General features: G+C 42.8%; 1 protein-coding gene across 1 annotated transcript in view; it reads left to right on the forward strand.

Annotated features, from left to right (window-relative positions):
- The first annotated feature begins 339 nt into the window (after nt 1-339).
- XPO4 (exportin 4) overlaps nt 340-19,708 on the forward strand; it is a 166,794-nt gene continuing 147,425 nt past the window's right edge. Inside the window, exon 1 of the mRNA XM_050937160.1 lies at nt 340-613. Coding sequence (XP_050793117.1) covers nt 536-613 — 78 coding nt within the window. The 5' untranslated portion in view covers nt 340-535. The remainder of the gene's footprint in view (nt 614-19,708) is intronic.

Below are 19,708 nucleotides of genomic sequence, written 5' to 3' on the forward strand. Positions count from 1 at the left end.
AGACTGAGGGGTGCAGAGAACTGTCTCCCCCTCCCCCTCCCGCAGACTGAGGGGTGCAGGGAACCGAGTCTCCCCACATCCCCGTTTCCAGCAGACTGAGGGTGCGCGTGCAGGGAGCCGAGCCTCCCCGCACCCCGTAAGCGCTCCCCGGTGTAGCAGGTGTCAGAGCGGAGCTGCAGCCGGCCCCCAGCGAAGTGAAGCAGAAACCGCAGCTGATCTCCCGAAGCGATGCGACCCCTCTCGCCTTGGGCGGTGCTGCCACAGGCGAACTCTGTATTGGGCCTGCATGAGTCCCGCCCCCCGCCGTCTGCGGCCGCGTGCCCTGGGCCCGCCCCGGGGGAGAGCGCGGAGGGGTGGCTCTTGCTGCAGTCACGCCCGGTGCTTCCGCCTGTTCCCCCGCTGCTCCGGCCGGTCACGCTGCTGCAGGTCGGCGCTGATACTCTCGGTCCGGGCGCTTCCCCGCCGGGCCGGGGGATTGGCTGTGCGACCGCTTCGTCCCACAATGCAGCGCATGGCGCGTCACTGAAGAGAGACCATGATGGCGGCGGCCGTGGCTGCGGGGGGGGCTCCTGAGGTGATCGCCCAGCTGGAGAACGCCGCCAAAGTGCTCATGGTGAGGGCGCCCCCCCCGGGCCGGGGAGGAGAGGGGCAGGCAGCGCCGGGCCCGCGGACCCACCTTGCCGCCTGCATAGCCCCCTCAGTGCCCTGCACGGGCCCCGTCCCGTCTGCCCCTTCAGAACTACCCTAGCTGCCCCCCGATGCTTCTGTGTCCCTCAGAGCAGTTTCCGTGCATAGTTCTCCGGGATACCTTCCCTTGCCTCCTTCATACCGCCGTCCCCTCAATGTCTTTTTCCTTTTAGGTAGTTGCCTCTCTAACGCTTTTAGCTTCCCTAGGCTCCTTTTTTCTCTTCTGGCCCTTCAAAGCAAACCTTCCCCACCCAGGAGCCTGCCACTCTCTAAAGTCTCACTAGAGGGGGGGCCCTTACACGCCTTTATTCCCATGTGCTCCAATCTCCAGTAGCCAACATTCTCCACTCTACGGTCCCTTGTTGCCCTTTCCCCCCGGGAAATCCTTCTTTGTTGGTCCCCTGTATCCCACCCCCTTCCTGTCACCACCAGTGTTTCCACCACTCCACAGGAAACTAGCAGAGAAATCCCTGCTCCAGCACCTATCTCCTCCTCTCCCACTGCTTGCACAAACTTGTGTGTGTGTGGGGGTTTACATAAAACATAACTATAACTGCCTGTTTCAGCTTTCCCTCCTTGCAGTAATGGGAACTGGGAAACCCCAGGGTTGAACTGCAAACTTGTCATATGAGAGGTGTCTGAGTTTAGTAGTGGGTGAAGTGGTCCTGAACAGTTTGTAATGTGTTCTGTGGTTATAAAGGCTGCATAAAGGTATTGTGTATGAGATGTATGGAACGTCAGACCTTACGAGTTGTGATTCTATCTGCCCTGTGTTGTGAAATGCACTCGAAGAGTCAAGGGCTTTGTAATGAACAAACTAAAGTACTCCACTTAAAGTACCAGTAGCACTACAACAAAGCTAGTACTTAGTATTTTGATATTTAAATAGTGATGGACTGTGTAAAAAAATCTCTTAGCATAAAACGTTTTGTTAGCTATTGTCTGAGCAGTGGGTTGTTTCTTTTTCTTTTTTTTTTTTTTTCCCAGTGGTGTTTTTGTTACTTCAATTAATGTGGAGTTCGTGAAGGGTAAAAATCCTCAAAGGATTATTAAATATTTTTGAAACAAATCTGGATTAGAACTATGCAGTTATTTAACTGACTTTATTTGTGGTGGTCTGACTTTTTTTCACCATCACTTAAATGAAAATTGCTTTGGTTTTTGGAATTGAATGTTGTATAATATTGAGTATGTGAGGGAGAAACTTAACTATTTTTTCTAAAACAGAAATAAATGCATACAATCGTTATGTGTTAGACATTTGAACATCATATAAAACTGATGAGTGCCTTTTGATTTTTTTCTTCTGTATGAAAAGTTGTACATAAATAGTTTTAAACATAAATCTATTTTAATAAAAGATTTTCCTTCAGTTTTATTTTCTGATTGCCATTAAAATTCTGACCTTATTGATAACTTGAATGACTTTGACAATTTGGTGGGAGTTCAGTGGAGCTGAACACAATTTAATTAAGAGTCTGGCTGAAATATTTAATATTTATACTAAAGTTGTGCCCAGAGGCTGCATAGTATGAGGTATTTTGCACATACTGAGACTGTCTCTACCCCAGTTACCGTAGTAAACAATCTAATCTCTTGTAAATTAAACTAACCTGAATTAAGACCACTTTAATTCTGAATAAGTGAGTCCACATAGGGATTGAATGTGGTTAAACAAATCTGTTTTAAATTCACACCTTTAGTTAATTTTGGATTAATTTTCCTGAGTGTTCCCTTGAAGTTAAACCCATAAAAGCTAGTCCCATAAACTCACATCTTTATGTATGTGAGTAATCCCTTTGAATTAATCGTCTGTATAACTGTTTGAAGCATCATGGACTAAAAAAAGTTAAACATGTATTCCCAGACAAAAAACTGCAAATTCAGTTAAAATTGCCAAACAAAGCTCTTGTCTTTGGAAATGTATCAAAATAGCTATTTTGGAATAATTATTCCAGAGCAACTCCCCATGTGGGCACTCTTATGCCTGGTCTACGCTGAGGCGAAATCGATCTTAGTTATGCAACTTTGGCTATGTGAACAATGTAGCTGAAGTCGACGAACTTAGACTTACCGTTGTTTCTTCACCGCGGTGAGTCGTTGCTGCCACTCCCCTGTTGACTCTGCCTGTACCTCTCGCTGACCTGGAGTGCAGGAATCGATGGGCGAGTGCTTGGGGCTCGATTTATTGCGTCTAGTCTAGACACTATAAATTGACCTCTGCTGGATCAATCGCTGCCCGCCGATCCGACGGGTAATGAAGACTTACCCTTAGTATGGAGTAAGTGTGTTCACATGGACTTAGTTCGGGACACTCTTATTCCAGAGTAACTGTCCACATGGGGAAGTTGTTCAAGAATAACTCTTCTAGAGTAGTTACTTTGGTATTTTGTAGACAAGTTCTTAATAGGAAACATTACAAAAAATAAATACCAAGAATTATAGATAAAATATAACAATTAGAAGTATGCAAATAGTAGTAAATTAAGGTAATGTATATTAAGATTTGAATTATGTTACATCTCATACACATGCTTGTGAAACTCATGAGTAATATTAGACAATCAACTACCAATCTTAGACTCCCTTTTTCGAGCTTATCTGATTATGGTGGTAGAAGGACTCAGTTGTATAAGAGCAATTTAATAATAGAAGTGTATTGTTATTATGTTAGATGTTACAGGCAAGACTGGGGCAGGGGAGAGAGATGATTAGGAGGCTTTTTTTTTTTTTTTTTTTAGGTGAGTACCATTAACTTTTGCAGCTTAAAAACAAGTCTCTAGTTGCATGTTGGTAGAATATAACCTTCCAAATGTTTAACTGAATTTACACTAACAAATATAGTATCTGATTATCAGTATTGTATAGTTCCCCTGTGCTAGTAGTAGTGTAAATGTTAGTGTAGACTGGCTGAGGCACTTTCATATGAGGCTTTCATTAAAGTGGTGGTAAAAATACGTGAGTCCTGTTTATGGTAGTGCTTACACAGATATAGAAAAATGGGCAATATATTCGCTCTTGAATATACAGCTTTAGTACCTCTTCTGCTATTCAGCATTTTCAAGATGTAGTAGACTGAAACCTGATCAGACTTTTATCTGTTTTCACTACTGTTACTGGAAACCTTGTGGAAAATATTTAAACTGACAAGAATTAGGGCTATTTTATTCTGCTGTAGAAGTCTAGGGTAGCAGACACAGAGGCAGGCACCAAAGCTATTCATGGGGGATTTGGAGGTTGGAGGGAGGGGCTCTCTCTAATGCTCCTTTCCCTCTCTAGTAACCAGAGGGTATTTTAGGTGATGGAGGGGAGAATTCAAATTGTTCAGACAACTCTGAGTTGAAAGATAGGATCCCAAAGCTGGGCTCAGGGACAGCATGATGAAAGGAATCCCAGAAATTGTGGAAGCGCAGTTTGTGTCTCACCAGAAAATTACTCCTGGTCAGTGAGGTAAATTTTTCAAGTCATTTGCGTATAAAGGGAATGATGAATGAGGGCAGGAGTCTGTGTGAATGGATTGTCCACATTCACAGCTTCACACGTGTGGAAGAAACCACTGGAGAGCAATGAATGTGGTGGCGGGGGGAGGAAGAAAAAGTATTGAAATATGTGTGCGAGAAGCTAATGAACAGGAGTTGAAACTGGCATTGTTAGTGGAGATAAGTGGGTGGGACCCTGCAATAAGAGATGAATGGGCAAACGGAGGAGATGAGTTATGAACAACCTTGTAGGTGAGGGCAAGAAGGTTGAACTTATCTGCTTCGTAACTTGGGATTGGTGGTTGGGTAGGTGGCAATGGAGAGATTTAGAAGAATGTTGTGATGTGTTCAGTGTGTCAGACAAGGAAGATGGTCTTAGCAGCTGTATCTTATATGGATTAGAAGGAGATGATATGGATGTCAAAGACACTCAAGTATTCATAATGGGAGATTTATGTGCTGAAATTAGTATTTTAAATATCTTTTGACTTTATCCTTTAAAAAGTGGAAGTTAAATCCTATTGAAGAATATAGAAAGGAGCATAAACTTTGACAAATGAAGTGTAAAAATCTAATTAGGAAGGCCAAAAAAGAATTTAAAGAAAAGCTAGCCAGAGACTCAAAAAGTAATAGCAAAAATTTTGTTAAGTACATCAGAAGCAGGAAGCCTGTGAAACAACCAGTGGGCCCACTGGACAATCGAGATGCTAAAGGAGCACTCAAGGATGATAAGGCCATTGCAAAGAATTCATTTAGTTTCTTTGCATCAGTCTTCACTGTTGAGGATGTGAGGGAGATTCCCAAACCTGAGCCATTCTTTTTAGGTGATAAATCTGAGGAACTGTCCCAGATTAAGGTGTCATTAGAGGAGGTTTTGGAACAAACTGATAAACTAAACAGTAATAAATCACCAGGACCAGATGACATTCACCCAAGAGTTCTGAAGAAACTCAGATGCGAAATTGCAGAACTACTAGCTGTGGTATGTAACATCATTTAAACCAGCTTCTGTACCAGATAACTGGAGGATAGCTAATGTGACACTAATTTTTAAAAAAGGCTCCAGAGGCGATCCTGGCAATTACTGCCTGGTAAGCCTGATTTCAGTACTAGGCAAACTGGTTGAAACTATTGTAAAGAACAGAAATATTAGACACATAGATGACCATGATTTACTAGAATTCTTTGAGGGGGTCAACAAGCATGTGGGCAAGGGTGATCCAGTTGATATAGTATAGTTAGATTTTCAAAAAGCCTTTGACAAGATCCCTCACCAAAGGCTCTTAAGCAAAGTAAGCAGTCATGGGATAAGAAGGAAGGTCCTCTAATGGATTGGTAATTGGTTAAAAGTTAGGAAACAAAGGGTAGGAATAAATGGTCCATTTTGAGAATGGAGAGAGGTAAATAGTGGTGTCCCCCAAGGGTCTGTACTGGGATCAGTACTGTTCAACATATTCATAAATGATCTGGAAAAAGGAATAAACAGGTGGCAAAATTTGCAGATGATACAAAACTACTCAAGATAGTGCAGTCCAAAGCAGACTGCGAAGAGTAACAAAGGGATCTCACTAAACTTGGGTGAGTGGGCAGCAAAATGGCAGATGAAATTCAGTGTTGATAAATGCAAAGTAATGCACATTAGAAAACATAACCCCAACTGTACATATAAAATGACGGGGGCTAACTTAGTTGTTACCTCTCAAGAAAGAAATCTTGGAGTCATTGTGGATAGTTATCTGAAAACATCCACTCCATGTGCAGTGGCAGTCAAAAAAGTGAACAGAATGTTGGGAATCATTAAGAAAACGGATAGACAATAAGACAGAAAATATCGTATTGACTCTATATAAATCCATGGTACGCCCACATCTTGAATACGGTGTGAAGATGTGGTCACCCCATCTCAAAAAAGATATATTGGAATTCAGAAAAGGGCAATAAAAATGATCAGGGGCATGGAACAGCTTCCATATGAGGAGAGATTAATAAGACTGGAACTTTTCAGCTTGGAAAAGACAACGGCTAAGGGGGGATGTGATAGAGGTCTATAAAATCATGACTGGTGTGGAGAAAATAAATAAGGAAGTGTTATTTACTCCTCATAACACAAGAATTAGGGGTCACCAAATGAAATTAATAGGCAGCAGGTTTAAAACAAATAAAAGAAAGTATTTCTTCACACAACTCACAGTCAACCTGTGGAATTCCTTGCCAGAGAATGTTGTGAAGGCCAAGACTATAACAGGGTTCAAAAAAGAACTAGATAAATTCATGGAGGATTGGTCCATCAATGACTATTATCCAGGATGGGCAGGGATGGTGTCCCTAGCCTCACTTTGCCCGAAGCTGAGAATGGGCAACGGGGTGGATCACTTGATGATTACCTGTTCTGTTCATTCCCTCTGGGGCACCTGGCATTGGCCACAGTCGGAAGATAGGATACTGGGCTAAATGGACCTTTGATCTGACCCAGTATGGCCAGTCTTACGTTCATATTTAAATACTGTGTTTCTTGCAGGGCAAAGTTTAGACATTCTGATAAGTTTGTTAATATTTATACTTGTCGCTCTTTCTTGAGAGAATGTATAAACTGTAAAGAAATTCAAATAGTTTAATAGATTACTGTAATCTCTCTACTTTTTAAATGTTTTAAAAAAAATTAGCATTCTTGATATTTGTTTCAGAGGGGTGGCCGTGTTAGGCTGTACCTGCAAAAACAATAAAGAATCCTCGTGGCACCTTAGAGACTAACACATTTGTTTGGGCATAACCTTTCGTAGCCTTGGGTTATAGCCCATGAAAGCTTATGCCCAAATAAATTTTAGTCTCTAAGGTGCCACAGGGACTCCTTGATATTTATTGTTACTTTAAGTTAATGAAGTTTTTTTCAGTGAGGATTTCCTTTTTTCTTTGATTTGTTTTAAATTAACATAAAGTATATTAAGAGTATTAATTAGGCATCTGCACTACTTAAAAGCTTCTCATGGACTCCTGCAAACACTGACCAGCAGCCCCTAAAAAATTGTGGAGTTCCCAGTCTTTTCTCTTGCAAAGTTCCTCTTTCTGTCCCTACATATTAAAATAAATCTGGTTGATCTTGTATCAATAAACTCTATTCTGGTGGTCCTTTTAAACCAAGAGTTGGCAAACTATGGCTGCGGGCCCAGCGCCGCTCTCAGAAGCAGTCCCCGGGTGGGGGGGCAGAGGGCTCCGTGTGCGTTGCCCTTGCCTCCAGGCACCGCCCCCCGCAGCTCCCATTGGTCGGGAATGGGGAACCGCGGCCAGTGGGAGCTTTGGGGAAGGTGCTTGGAGGCGCAGCAAGGGCAGCGCACGCAGAGCCCTCTGCCTTCCCCTCCGCCAGGGGCCGCAGCGCTTCCTGGGACAAGGCAGGCAGGCAGGGAGCCTGCCCTGGCCCCAGTGGGTGCCGCTGCCATCCCGGAGCCACTTTAGATAAGCGGCACCGGGCCAGAGCTTGAACTCTTCCTGCCGCCTGCCCCCCAACTCCATGCCCTAAGCCCCTGCCTTCACCCCGTACCCCGCCTGCACCCCAAATCCTGCCCTGAGCCTCCTCATATACCCTGCACCTCTCCAGAACCCCAGCCCCCTGCACTGAGGTCCCTGCTGCACCCTGCACGCCTGTGCACCCCAGCCCTCTACCACACCCTGCACCCCTCCTGCACCCCAGCCTCTGCCCTGATCCCTCTCCTGCAGTCTGCATCCCTCCTGCACCCCAATCCCCTGCCCTGAGCCCTCTCATACACCCTACATCTCTCCTCTGCCCCAATCCCTTGCCCTGAGTCCCTTCCTGCACACCGTACCCCCTCCCACACCCCTGCCCCAGCCGTGCATGCAATTTCACCACCCAGATGTGGCCCTCAGCCCAAAAAGTTTGTCCACCTCTGTTTTAAACAGTATCTTTGTTCAAGGGATATAGCATGGAAACTCATAAGTTTTTGGTATAAGTTGCAGTGTCAGTACTCAGACATGACTACAGCTTGAAAAGTCAGAAGGCTGAAGAGAATTTAGGATCAGTATTCACTTTTGTGTCCATCAGTGCTTATACTTTTTGTGTCCATTGTATGCATAAGCTATGTTCTGAAATATTTTCATCATATAAAGTATGCACAGTTTTTATTATTTATATTGTGGTAATACCCAAAGACCCCATTGTGCTAGATGCTGCATGAGTATGTAGGAAGACATTCCCTGCTCCAAAGAGTTAAAAAGCTAAAATTCTATGATGCTTTTTAGGGTATAGTTTAAAGGTATGTAACAACTTATACGATTAAAAGACTACATAACCAGCATACACCAAAAGGTTGATGAACTGCATTGACCTTGATCCTCCTTCCCTTCCAGATGGTACAGGCCTCCCCATGTAAATGTATATGTTTTCTGGATCTACACTCTTCCCCCTCGCAGCCCATGTGCTTGAGTGCTGATCATTAATTGACATTGATCAAGCACTAACTTCATTAATTGTCTATGAGTATCTGAGAAGCAAAACATATTCTGGGCCACCTGGGATGGAACATAAACCTGATTCTTGTGGGGGAGAGGTGTGTGGGAGAAGGGGACTGCTTGTAAGTGGCAGTTTATAACCGTGGAAAAGCAGCTTTGCTCTAGTTAAGTTCAGATTCACTGTTCAGTGAGTACATGACTTTTCTAAATGGTCTAAAATCCAGATGCTGACTAAGGTTGTCTTGAAAATTATGTCATGTGGTGGTGGCCTGGGTTGGATAAGTGAACCAAATTTGGGAATATTTGAGCAAGGTGTTCTCCAAATAAAGCCCTTCTAAAAATCCTGTCAATTTCCTTTGGTACTTATGGTGCTTTTTTGCCCACAGATGGGGCTCAAACGATTTCTCTAATGTTGCTTTTTTGCCCACAGATGGGGCTCAAACTATTTCTCTAATCCTCCTGAAATTTATATCACCTGCTCAGGATTTATCTCAGCTACGACGCGGCACCCACAATCCCTCTGGAGTAGCAATATTTCAAAAATTATTGAGGGTAAAGTTGGGAACTCCAGCATGGATTGACTCAAACTGATGCAGCAAAGAGAATTAAATAATTATGTGCAGTAAAAGTAGGACTCTGTTGCAAGCCAGGAGATTTGCAGACAGACTGACATTAAAGTAAACAGGTGGCTCAAAGTGACATGCTATAGTCATTGAACTTGAGCAGCATACATGCACTGTAAGTTCAAGTTCTACCTTTGGCAGATTCTTGAGAATGTGTTGTGCACATTACTTGCTTTTTACATGGATTCTACAGCATCTCCTTTTGAAAGTTTTGCCCTGAGACAGAGCTGTTTAAAACTGTTCAAAAATCCACATACATACTCCAGTTTTATGTAGAGGTATTGTCAAGTAAAAATAGCATTAATTAAATAGAGGGAAGATAGAAAAATTCTTTTGAGCTGTTAGGATAATGAAATCATGACTCCTGCTCCTCAGCCTTTCCCTGAACAACGGTACTCTGTGATTGAAGAAAAGCAAGTAACTGAGTCATTTTTGTCTGGTGGTTCCTGATATGTTCCGTACTTAGCAAGAGCTGTTAAACGTTTTCAGGTTCTTACTACTTACAATATTTCTAGGGGAAATCTACAACTCTGTCTTTCAAGAAATTTATAGCATGGACTGGCGTTGTGATCAGTTATTGGGTGGTACAGTTTAGAAATATTTCAAAAGCTATTGCATTACAAAAGCTTTAGTACCTCCTTCTTAGAAACAGCAAGCATCTCTGTGTGCTATTGCTTCCTCAGAAACTGTTTGGAGTGACATACACTGAGCAATTTACTCGATGGTTTAAGGGAAGAATTGCTGTCCCTAGAACCCAGGCACAATGAGTTCAAATGTTTTGCTCAGGTCAGAGGCACTGACTTCCTGAGTTCCTGGGACGTGCTCGACCTCCGCTCTGCCCCAGGCCCCGCCCCAGCCCTGGAGCACCCACTGAGTCAGCGTCTGTGGCTCAGGTGATTTGTTTGCTGTACATACTAGTGTTCTCAGCCAGCCTTTCTGCTTGGTGTCTAGGACCACAATCAAGCTCCTTTTGGAAGCTGTAGAACTTCAGCTCTCTACAAATGCACCCTCAGTGCAATCTACATGAGTTCCTCCTTGGGACAGCTTGTTGGGCTGTACTGTGGCCGGGAGAAAAAGCCAGCTGATGCCTCCCTTCCATGGGTTGGAGAGCTGGGGAGAGAGTACTGAGCTGATCTGGACAGACACAGACTAGAGATGAGGAGATAATGCAGGGGCAGGAAAGGAATCAACTTGCAGTCACTATCTTTTGTGCCTGGAGTAATCATTGCCAAGGAGCCAGAAGCAGTGGATGGGGAGAACTGGGCTGTAATACGTAGGATGCTGAGAGAATTTCTTTGTATTATATATTTTTAAATAATTTAACACCCTGTAAACTTAACACAGAGTTAAGATTGCTCAGTGCTGCCAATGCCCTTCCAGAATGTGAAGAATGACTAAACCTATGCCTCTGAAACCCAGAAGTTACAGAGTTAAGGTACACACTAACCATGCAATGCAACCTTAACTCTGCCCCCCAGAGATGGCAATAGCCACTTGAAATGGTTCAGTAAGGGTGGTGCAAAGGTTGAACTACCTAAGGAAGTGGTGGACTCTCTGTTCCTTGAAGTCTTCAAATCAAGACTGGATGCCTTTCTGAAAGAGATGCTTTTATCAAACACATGTTGTTAGGCTCAGAAAAGAAGTAACTGGATTAAATTCTTTGGCCTCTGTTGTGCAAGAGGTCAGATGAGATAATCTAATGATACCTTCTGGGGTCTTAAAAATCCATTAATCTATAATAAGTGGACTTAAGTAAGGACTAAAAATATGTCACTGTTTTGAGTTCTACAGGAATGAATTCCAGTATTTGTCAGCATGCACTCCAGCATGCTCACAGTGTTAGATGTAGCAGTATTGATTAGTCGAGGGGTTAGCTGGAGCAGGTTGGCAGAATTATCTCTGTAATATGACAGCAGGTGCACATGTATTGTGAGAGATCAAGTAAGAGCTCTCCCGTCAGCCTAAAAAACCCCAACTCTGCAAGCAGCATAAGCTACATTGTAAGGAGAAACTCTCCTGCCAACATAGCGCTGTGCACGTGAGCACTTATGTCAGTGTAATTTATGTTGCTTGGAGGGGTGTATGGAATATTCACCCCTCCCACCCCCCAAGTGACATAAATTTTGCTGACAGAGACTAGTGTAGACAAATCCCAGAGACTACTCCATTCTCATTCTCAATATCTCGGTGGCTTTTCATGCTAGTGATGGTTCTTTGTCTTTCAAATCTGTCGTCCATTGGCTTTTATGTCCCTGTTTACTCATTACTTTTTCCTTACCTCTTCAGTTACTACTTCACTGTCTTATTTGGTGGGTCTTCCATTTTCCCTCTCTTTCAGTAGACATCCCCCAAAACTCTGCCCTTGGGCCCCCTACACGTCTCTCATCCACAAGCAGGGATTACGCCATCTTTAAGCCAATTTTACTCGTTCTGCCCTTAAGGCCAGTCATCATTTTGCTCTGTCCTATCTGTCAGATCTATTAATTAGTGAGTCAATGACTCCCACCTTTTGCTCTGCCATTGTCAGTCTTGATTGGCCCTTCTTTGCTTCTCCTTCAAGCTCTGTCACGTTTCCTTTTGGTAGCTTCCTATATTACAAAATAGTTTTGCATCATTGTCAAGGAAATGTACCAGCCAGGTACAAAATCTACTGGTTCAGCTTTTACTGTGATGACAGATAATAAACAACTAAAGATACATTGCTCCCTATGTCTACAAACAAATTCTTCCCAGGGGAGATAGAGAGGCTTAATTCTAAAGCCTTTATTTTGCTAGGCTGTTTTAAGTGGGATTAATAACAGGTGTTTGGTAACTTGACTACAATAAATTGTACATTGGGGAGAATGTGTTGAAATGAGAGGAGACAATAGTTGCAATTCTGGAGCAATCCTAATGCTCAAATTACAACCATTTTCTCTGGAGATATATATACTGGTGAAGAAGTTTAATATTAAACCGTGGCCAAGATTTTTTTTTTTTTAAGTGGGTGCCTAAATCCTAATTTAAGTACCGAAATAAGCGTTAAGTATCAGAGGGATAGCCATGTTAGTCTGGATCTGTAAAAGCGGCAAAGAGTTCTGTGGCACCTTATAGACTAACAAACGTATTGGAGCGTGAGCTCACCCACGAAAGCTCATGCTCCAATACGTTTGTTAGTCTATAAGGTGCCACAGAACTCTTTGCCAGTTAAATAAGTGTTGTGATTTTCTACAATGCTGAACACCTAGAAACTTGCATCAGGGGAGTTGTTGAGTGTTCAAAACTTCTAAGTCAAAAAAAGCTTTTTAAAAAGTGAATTTCTGGTGATTTTTCAAAGTTTAAAACTCCTTTTCTGGCTTTTATCAAACTTCTTTAAATTCTGTTGTGAGATGAAATTATGCCTGTGAAATTTCAGAAAGATTGGTGGAGGAAGGGTTGAAAAGTGGGGTTATAATAGGAAGTTAGCTTTAGCCTTAACTGTGGAGCACCTATTGTTGCTCTATAATTTGGTAAACAAAAATACTGTCATCTTGAGACACTGTATATCAAGCTTCCCTCTGAGACCATATTTAAAATTTTAGATTAAATATGCTGGCAGTTGTGGTCTAGATTGAAATTCGCACTGAAGTGAAAGTGCAGAGACCTGAGCCTATCTGCACACTATGCGTGTGTCTACACTGCCCTACAAAGGTTGGTTTAGAGGATGTTGGGAGTGGTGCACTGAATCCACAATGACATGAATCTAGTGGCTCTCACTATTGAGATGTATGTTGCAGTAATACCCAGAGCTAGATACTGCGCAAACAGACATGTTCCTGCCCCGTAGAGCTTAAAATTTAAGAAGGTAAGTGACGTATAGAGTGGTTTGGAGATGGATATAATTGTATACCTACAACTTTTGCATTTAAAACTTTTCTTTTTATAGATCAACTATTTCCTGCCCCTCAACCCTGACCATAATGAATTGGTTTTGCAAATGGTGCTGCAGAACTGTGGCTGCTATTCCAACCCTTAGACTCCTATACCCCCATGCCTTGCCCTCAGGGTAAGGTAATGAATTTTATCCCTGAAACTTCCCACTCACTTCACCTGCAAAAAGCTTGCTTTCTAAGACAGACTTCATGGGACGAAAATGTCACCTTTGCAGAATTTAGTGCAGCAATTATAGCACTGCTATAATTTTGGGCATCATTGAAATTGTAGACTAGAAAGAAAAGAATGCACAGTACAAGTCATTACTTACCTTTTTTGTTCATGTAAGTGAAGCAAAAGTAGAGAATGTGTCCTGCAGTAGGCGAGAGAGAGCTGGCAGCATTGTACATGCTGTAGGTCTAGTAAATAGATAAGGCAGAGATTGAGAGTCTGTTCTGCCTAAACTTAGTTTTTGTGTTAAGCCATGTTTGTACATTATGGTAATTGCAAAACTACTGCTTTAAATATGTATCTGTCCTAACTTTGTGTGGTGATAACTTTATTTTAGACAGAAAAGCACCATTAAAAATAACTTCCATAATCTCTCAATGACTTACAGCAGGAGTGCCCAAACTAGCCTGTGGGGCTTCTTGTGGGTGAATGGAGTACTTAGACAGAAATTGGAAGTCTCATGCTGATTCACCTGGGATGGATTACATTACTAGTACATAGGAGTAACTAATATGAAGGTCAGGAAAATCTTTCCACAAATAACCTCAGCATTAACATCTATCTTCTACCTATCCACAAACTGACCACTACAGAGTGCATGTACACTAAGATTTTTTCTCCCATGATTAGTTTAGCACCAGTGCAGCTCTACTGATGGTAGCTACAGGTAAATCAGTAATATAGACAGGATGAGAGGGGGCACAGGTGTTGTTTAACTTTGTGTCTTCTAACCCCTGTGCCCTAACTATACTAGTGCTTTCATTGGTGGAGTTGCACAGGTGCTGGTAAAGTTTATACAGAAAGAGAGAGAGGGCTTTACCCCATCTAACCCTCATTCCCAGATTAAATTGCTTACTTAGAAGGAATTGAATCTTGGTGCTGTTTATCTGAGAACCTGGAACCATTTTGGTATCCATTTTGTTAGAGGAATGCTTAGAAGGATAAGAATGTTGCATCACACTCTAAAACAGGGGTTCTCAAACTCAAATGATCATGAGGGCCACATGAGGACAAGTACATTGGCCTGAGGGCCGCTTTTACTGACACCTCCCCCCTGCCGCCCTCGGCCCTGCCCCCAGGGGGTGCAGGAGGGATATGGGATGTGGCGGGGGCTCAGCAGAGAGGTGGGGTGCGGGGTGCGGCAGGGGGTCAGGGTGCAGGGTGTGGCAGGAGGCTCAGGACGGGGTTGGGCTGCAGGAGGGGTACGGGATGCGGTGGGGGGTTCAGGGCAGCGGATCGGGGTGCAGGGTATGGTAGGGGGTCAGGGTGCAGCAGGGGGTCCAGGTGCAGAAGAGGTGCAGCAGGGGGCTCAGGGCAATAGGTCGGGGTGTGAGGTGCAGCAGGGGTTTCAGGGCAGGGGGTTGGGGTGCAGGAGGGGTGTGGCAGGGGGTTCGGCTGCAGAATGGGTTCGCTGTGCCCCTGCGCCGCTCTGGGAAGTGGCCGGAACATGGGGAAGGAGCGGCGCAGGGGTGTGTGTGGCTGTTGCTTCAGGCACCACCCCCAGCAGCTCTCATTGGCCGCAATTCCCCATTCCTGGCCAATGGGAGCTGCTGGGGGTGGTGCCTGAAGCAACAGCCACATGCACCCCACACCCCTCCTTCCCCAGATTCCGGCTGCTTCCTGGAGCGCCGCGGGGGCAGGGCAGGCAAGAGCTGCTCTAGGAAAACACTGGGGGAGGGCGAGGGGGCTGTGAGGAGCTCACGGGCTGCAGAAAATAACCCTGTGGGCCATGTGTTTGAGACCCCTGCTCTGAAAGTTGCAGTACAGAAGCTCTGCCTGTTCTGGGTCTTGCAATTATTATTATTGCTTATTTGTATTGCTGTAGGGTATAGAGGCTTCAGTTAGGGATTTTGGCTGAATTGTGCTAGACGCTGAACGTGCACATAATGAAGAGGTTGTGCCTTCCCAAAGGAGTGTACAATTGGTGATTCTCAGACTGTGATCCATGAGCCACTGGTGGCTTGCAGAGAACTCGCCCTGGAGAGGTAGCTGGTCACATGGTGTCATCTTGTTTCCAGTTGTTGAATCATATTAAGACAGCTAAAAGGCATTAAATATGTTTTCTAATATTGGTTTAACATGTAAGTAGCTGCAGGTCATGAATAGGAAGGAAGATGGTCCCTAAGATCGCTTTTATTTGTGATGTACAGTACAAACAGTTGAAAACCGCTGCAGTAATGAATTTCACAGCTAAGGGCCTCTTACTGAAAATGCTCTATCTTGGGTGTGTTTGAATCTGGGTTCAGTCAGCTTTACCTTTCCTGTCTAATTCAGCTACCTCGCTGGGTCTGGAGCAAGAGGTGGCCTCTCAGATACCTACGCTCTAGTGTTCAAAGATGTGGAGCAGAATCTTGAAATACATCTGATGTGGAATAATATTGAGGACAAAAGTTTGGTGTGAATTTAGAGTCTAAGGGAGGGTGTACACATGGAGTTAGTAAATTCCTGAATAACTCTGTGTGGATAAGCCCTTATCATATAATTTGTTTTTTACTATTTCATTGTCCAAGTTGAGAGGAAATACAAAACAAACTAGTCAGCTTTACTTTCAGATTCTCATACTAGCAGTATACAGCAGTGTTTCAGTTGCAGGGGTTGCCAATTTGACTTTTTAAAGTTTCCATTGGAATCTCTAGAAATTATTGAAAAATTTGTTGGCTGTAAGTTTATAAAAATATTTTTATTAAAAATTCTAAACCTACACTGAATGTCACTTGAATCTTAGGCTCGCAACACTTCATATTTTGATACAAAAACTGTAGCTATGTATGTACATCTGCAGCCCACTGTGTGTGGGCTGTCTGAATCTGGTTCAACATTGACAAGTTAAAGTAGTGAATATTGGGGGAGGATTTAATTCTTGTGGGAATATTGCATTTTTTCCAAATTCTCTTGCAGTAGTCTTCTGTGGAGTGGATGGAATCTGGACTCCTTGTGTTCTAATAGTACTTGCCAAGAGGCTGGCAAAAGAAGTACACTTCTACCTCAATATAACGCAACCCAATATAACATGAATTCGGATATAACGCGGTAAAGCAGTGCTCCCGGGGGGCAGGGCTGTGCACTCTGGTGGATCAAGGCAAGTTCGATATAACGCAGTTTCACCTATAACACGTTAAGATTTTTTGGCTCCCAAGGACAGCGTTATATCGAGGTAGAGGTGTATCTAAAGAAACTGGTGCAATTTTAGCTTATTCTGCTGTATGGACACTTGCCCAGCAGTATTATGCACTGATGATCTGGACAGAAAATCAGAGATTCATAAAACTGGGGAATGTGAGGAGACTGTCACTAAAGGTCAGAGTAGCTACACTGGTGATCCTGTGGTAGTATGTATTATTTTTATAGCACTAAACTTGGTGCCTTGGACTTCTGTGCTAATAAACATACTGTAGAACCACAGAGTTACGAACACCAGAGTTACCAACTTACTGGTCAACCGCACACCTCATTTGAAACCGGAAGGCCACAATCAGGCAGCAGCAGAGACACGATAAAGCAAATACAGTACAGTACTATGTTAAATGTAAACTACTAAAAAAAGGGAGGTTTTTTACAAAAAGATTTGACACCATAAGGAAACTTTCTGTGCTTGTTTCATTTAAATTAAGATGGTTAAAAGCAGAATTTTTCTTCTGCATCTAATGTAGAGTTGAATCAGGCAGAGGAGGGACATGAACCTGGGTGTCTTACATCCCAGGCCTGTGTCCTAACCAGATAGATAGACATGCAAACTCACCTGCCTATGTGCCTGAATCAGAAAGCTCAGGTTTCAGTCAAAAAACAGATATTTTGACACAATTCTGTTTTTGCAAAAACATTAGGAAGGTTTTGGTTTTGTTCCAGCGCAGAATGAAAACAAATTTTGAAAGCACAAAAGTCGCTGCCTACCATGAAATGGAATTAACTTCTTCTGGTCAGCGCCAATGCTTAACCAAAGCAACAGTTTCTGCGATTTAGGACTTTGAGGATGGGGTGTCCTGAAAATCTTTCTATCACTTTCTTTAAGAGCACAACCAAAAAGAAGGTAGAGGTTGCAATGGATTTGGGAAGAGAGAAAACATACAGGAATAAGAAGTGAGTGAATGTGGCAAAGGTGGTGAGAAACACCTCAGTGCGAAAAAGTGGCATGGGAAGGAGGTGCAGGTGGATATTGCTTTTATATATATTAAATGAAAATATTATATAGAAAGAATGAAAGCAAACTGCTGTTCATAATAAAATTTAGTACATACTTCAACTTGCAAAGGACTTAATTAAAAGACTACTCTAGAAAAAGCAGGTGAAGAAGGCAGATTTTGTTTAAAGTTAAAAATCATCATGATGGCAAGAGATGAGATAGTAAATGTGTAGGAGGTAGTTCCTCTGACAGTCATGTGTGGGTTCCAAATATAAATTGAAAAGTGCTTGGCAATGGGGAGCTTAAATAGGTTGTATCATAATTCATTTTGGAAGACTTTCAGAAAATGAAAGTCCTTTGTACTTTTAGAAAATCTTAGGTTCTCTTACATTGTCTTTTGCAGATCTAAGGTATAGCCTTTGCTCAAATTGAAATTCTCTTATGGACATGCTGATTCAGCTTGGCTAGCTTCGCCTTGTTTTTGCCTGTTACAGGCTTCCAGGCTCTTCTTCATAGCAGTGTCTAGATAACATTTTGAAGTCTATGAAATTGAGGCTGAAGGGCCCCTACCATGTGGTCAACTGTGTCTCTGCAAACCACTAGCAATCCACAGAACTCAGGGAATAACTGTGTTGTTTGACTTGACTGCGAGGAAAGGCAAGGTTTTTTTACAGTATTTAAGCAGGGTCAGTTTGGAGAGTATGCAGTGTAAATTTCATTAAATCACACTTTCATTACGGATCTCAAGGATTTTTTTATTTCTACTCTTGACAAATTTGCAATTTACTTCATCTGTAGTCATAAACATTGCCTTTGGCAAGACAGTTCCTCCTGGCTTGAATAGTAGCAGCTGAGAGAAATTTGATCAGTTTCTTTCAAGAAAGTCCTCTGGTAGGCATATTTGCCTTTCCTCAGTACTGTGTTTAGGCTACACTGTTCCTATGAGATATTTTCTGTTGGTGGAAAGACTGTGAGTACTAGTCTAAAGCACTGCAACGCACCATCTGTGTCATTCTTTTTAAAACTAGTAAGGTCTGGAAGAATGCTTAATTATTCTGCTGTGTAGCCAACTAGTTTTTAGAGTTCCCTCCTAATAATTATAGAAAGAGACATTTCCTAAATAATTAAATACAGCCATGATTTGCTGTATTCTTGCATTACATAAGGGTGTGAAAATGCAGAACCCTTAGAGCTAGTGTAGTAACTCTTTCTACAAAGAATGAAAACAATACATCTGGTGCCTGCTTACTGTTACGCCAGATATTTTTAACAAAAACATGCTACTCTGAGATAACACCACAAACATGCTTTAATAGAAAACTTAACCAACTGATTAAAATATGTAATGGAATAAATATTAGATGCTATTAATTTTGAGAGATCGCTCTATGTAACTGGTCAACTGTACACCCAGTGACAGGTGGTGGTACCAATGAGCTGAAATTCATGTAAAAATACAAGAGGCTTGTATTGTTTTTGTTTTAATATATATAGTCCAACAGTGTGTTGGGCACTTTAGATATCTAAAGAAAACAAATTTCTGTCCCAGAGTTACTTGTCTGTTCAAACAGCATATGGATGGGGCAGAAGATATGCTTAGGTTATTTATTTGTGAGCATGTGGGCTACATATGCAGATTTGGATGTTCAAAAAAAATATTTTCCTCCTTCTAAAAACCTTTTTCTGCTCTTGAGTGCTCTGTGTTTGACCCATTTTAGATTTTTAACTTGTGCCTACTTGACTGCTGATTATCAGGTTATCCAATCTTTGTCCATTTTTGTTTAACCCTTTCCCTGTTTTAAGTTTCATTCTTGTAGACTCATAGGGCCCTACCAAATTCACAGCCATGAAAAATGCATCATGGACTGTGAAATCTGGTCTTTTGTGTGCTTTTACCCTACCATGAAATCTGGTCTTTTGTGTGCTTTTACCCTATACTGTACAGATTTCATGGGGGGAGAACACTATTTTTCAAATTGGGGGTCCTGACCCAAGAATGAATTGCGGGGATAGGGTAGGTTTACAGGGTTATTGTGGGGAGGGGTCGCGGTTTTGCCACCCTTACTTCTGTGCTGACTTCAGAGCTGGGTGGCTGGAGAGCAGTGGCTGTTGGCTGGACGAGCAGCTCTGAAGGCAGTGCCCTGCCAGCAGCAGTGCAGAAGTAAGGGTGAAAGTACCATGCCATGCCATTCTTACTTCTGCGCTGCTGCTTGTGG

This window comes from Gopherus flavomarginatus, chromosome 1 (assembly GCF_025201925.1).
Source record: "Gopherus flavomarginatus isolate rGopFla2 chromosome 1, rGopFla2.mat.asm, whole genome shotgun sequence".
Classification (NCBI taxonomy): domain Eukaryota; kingdom Metazoa; phylum Chordata; order Testudines; family Testudinidae; genus Gopherus; species Gopherus flavomarginatus.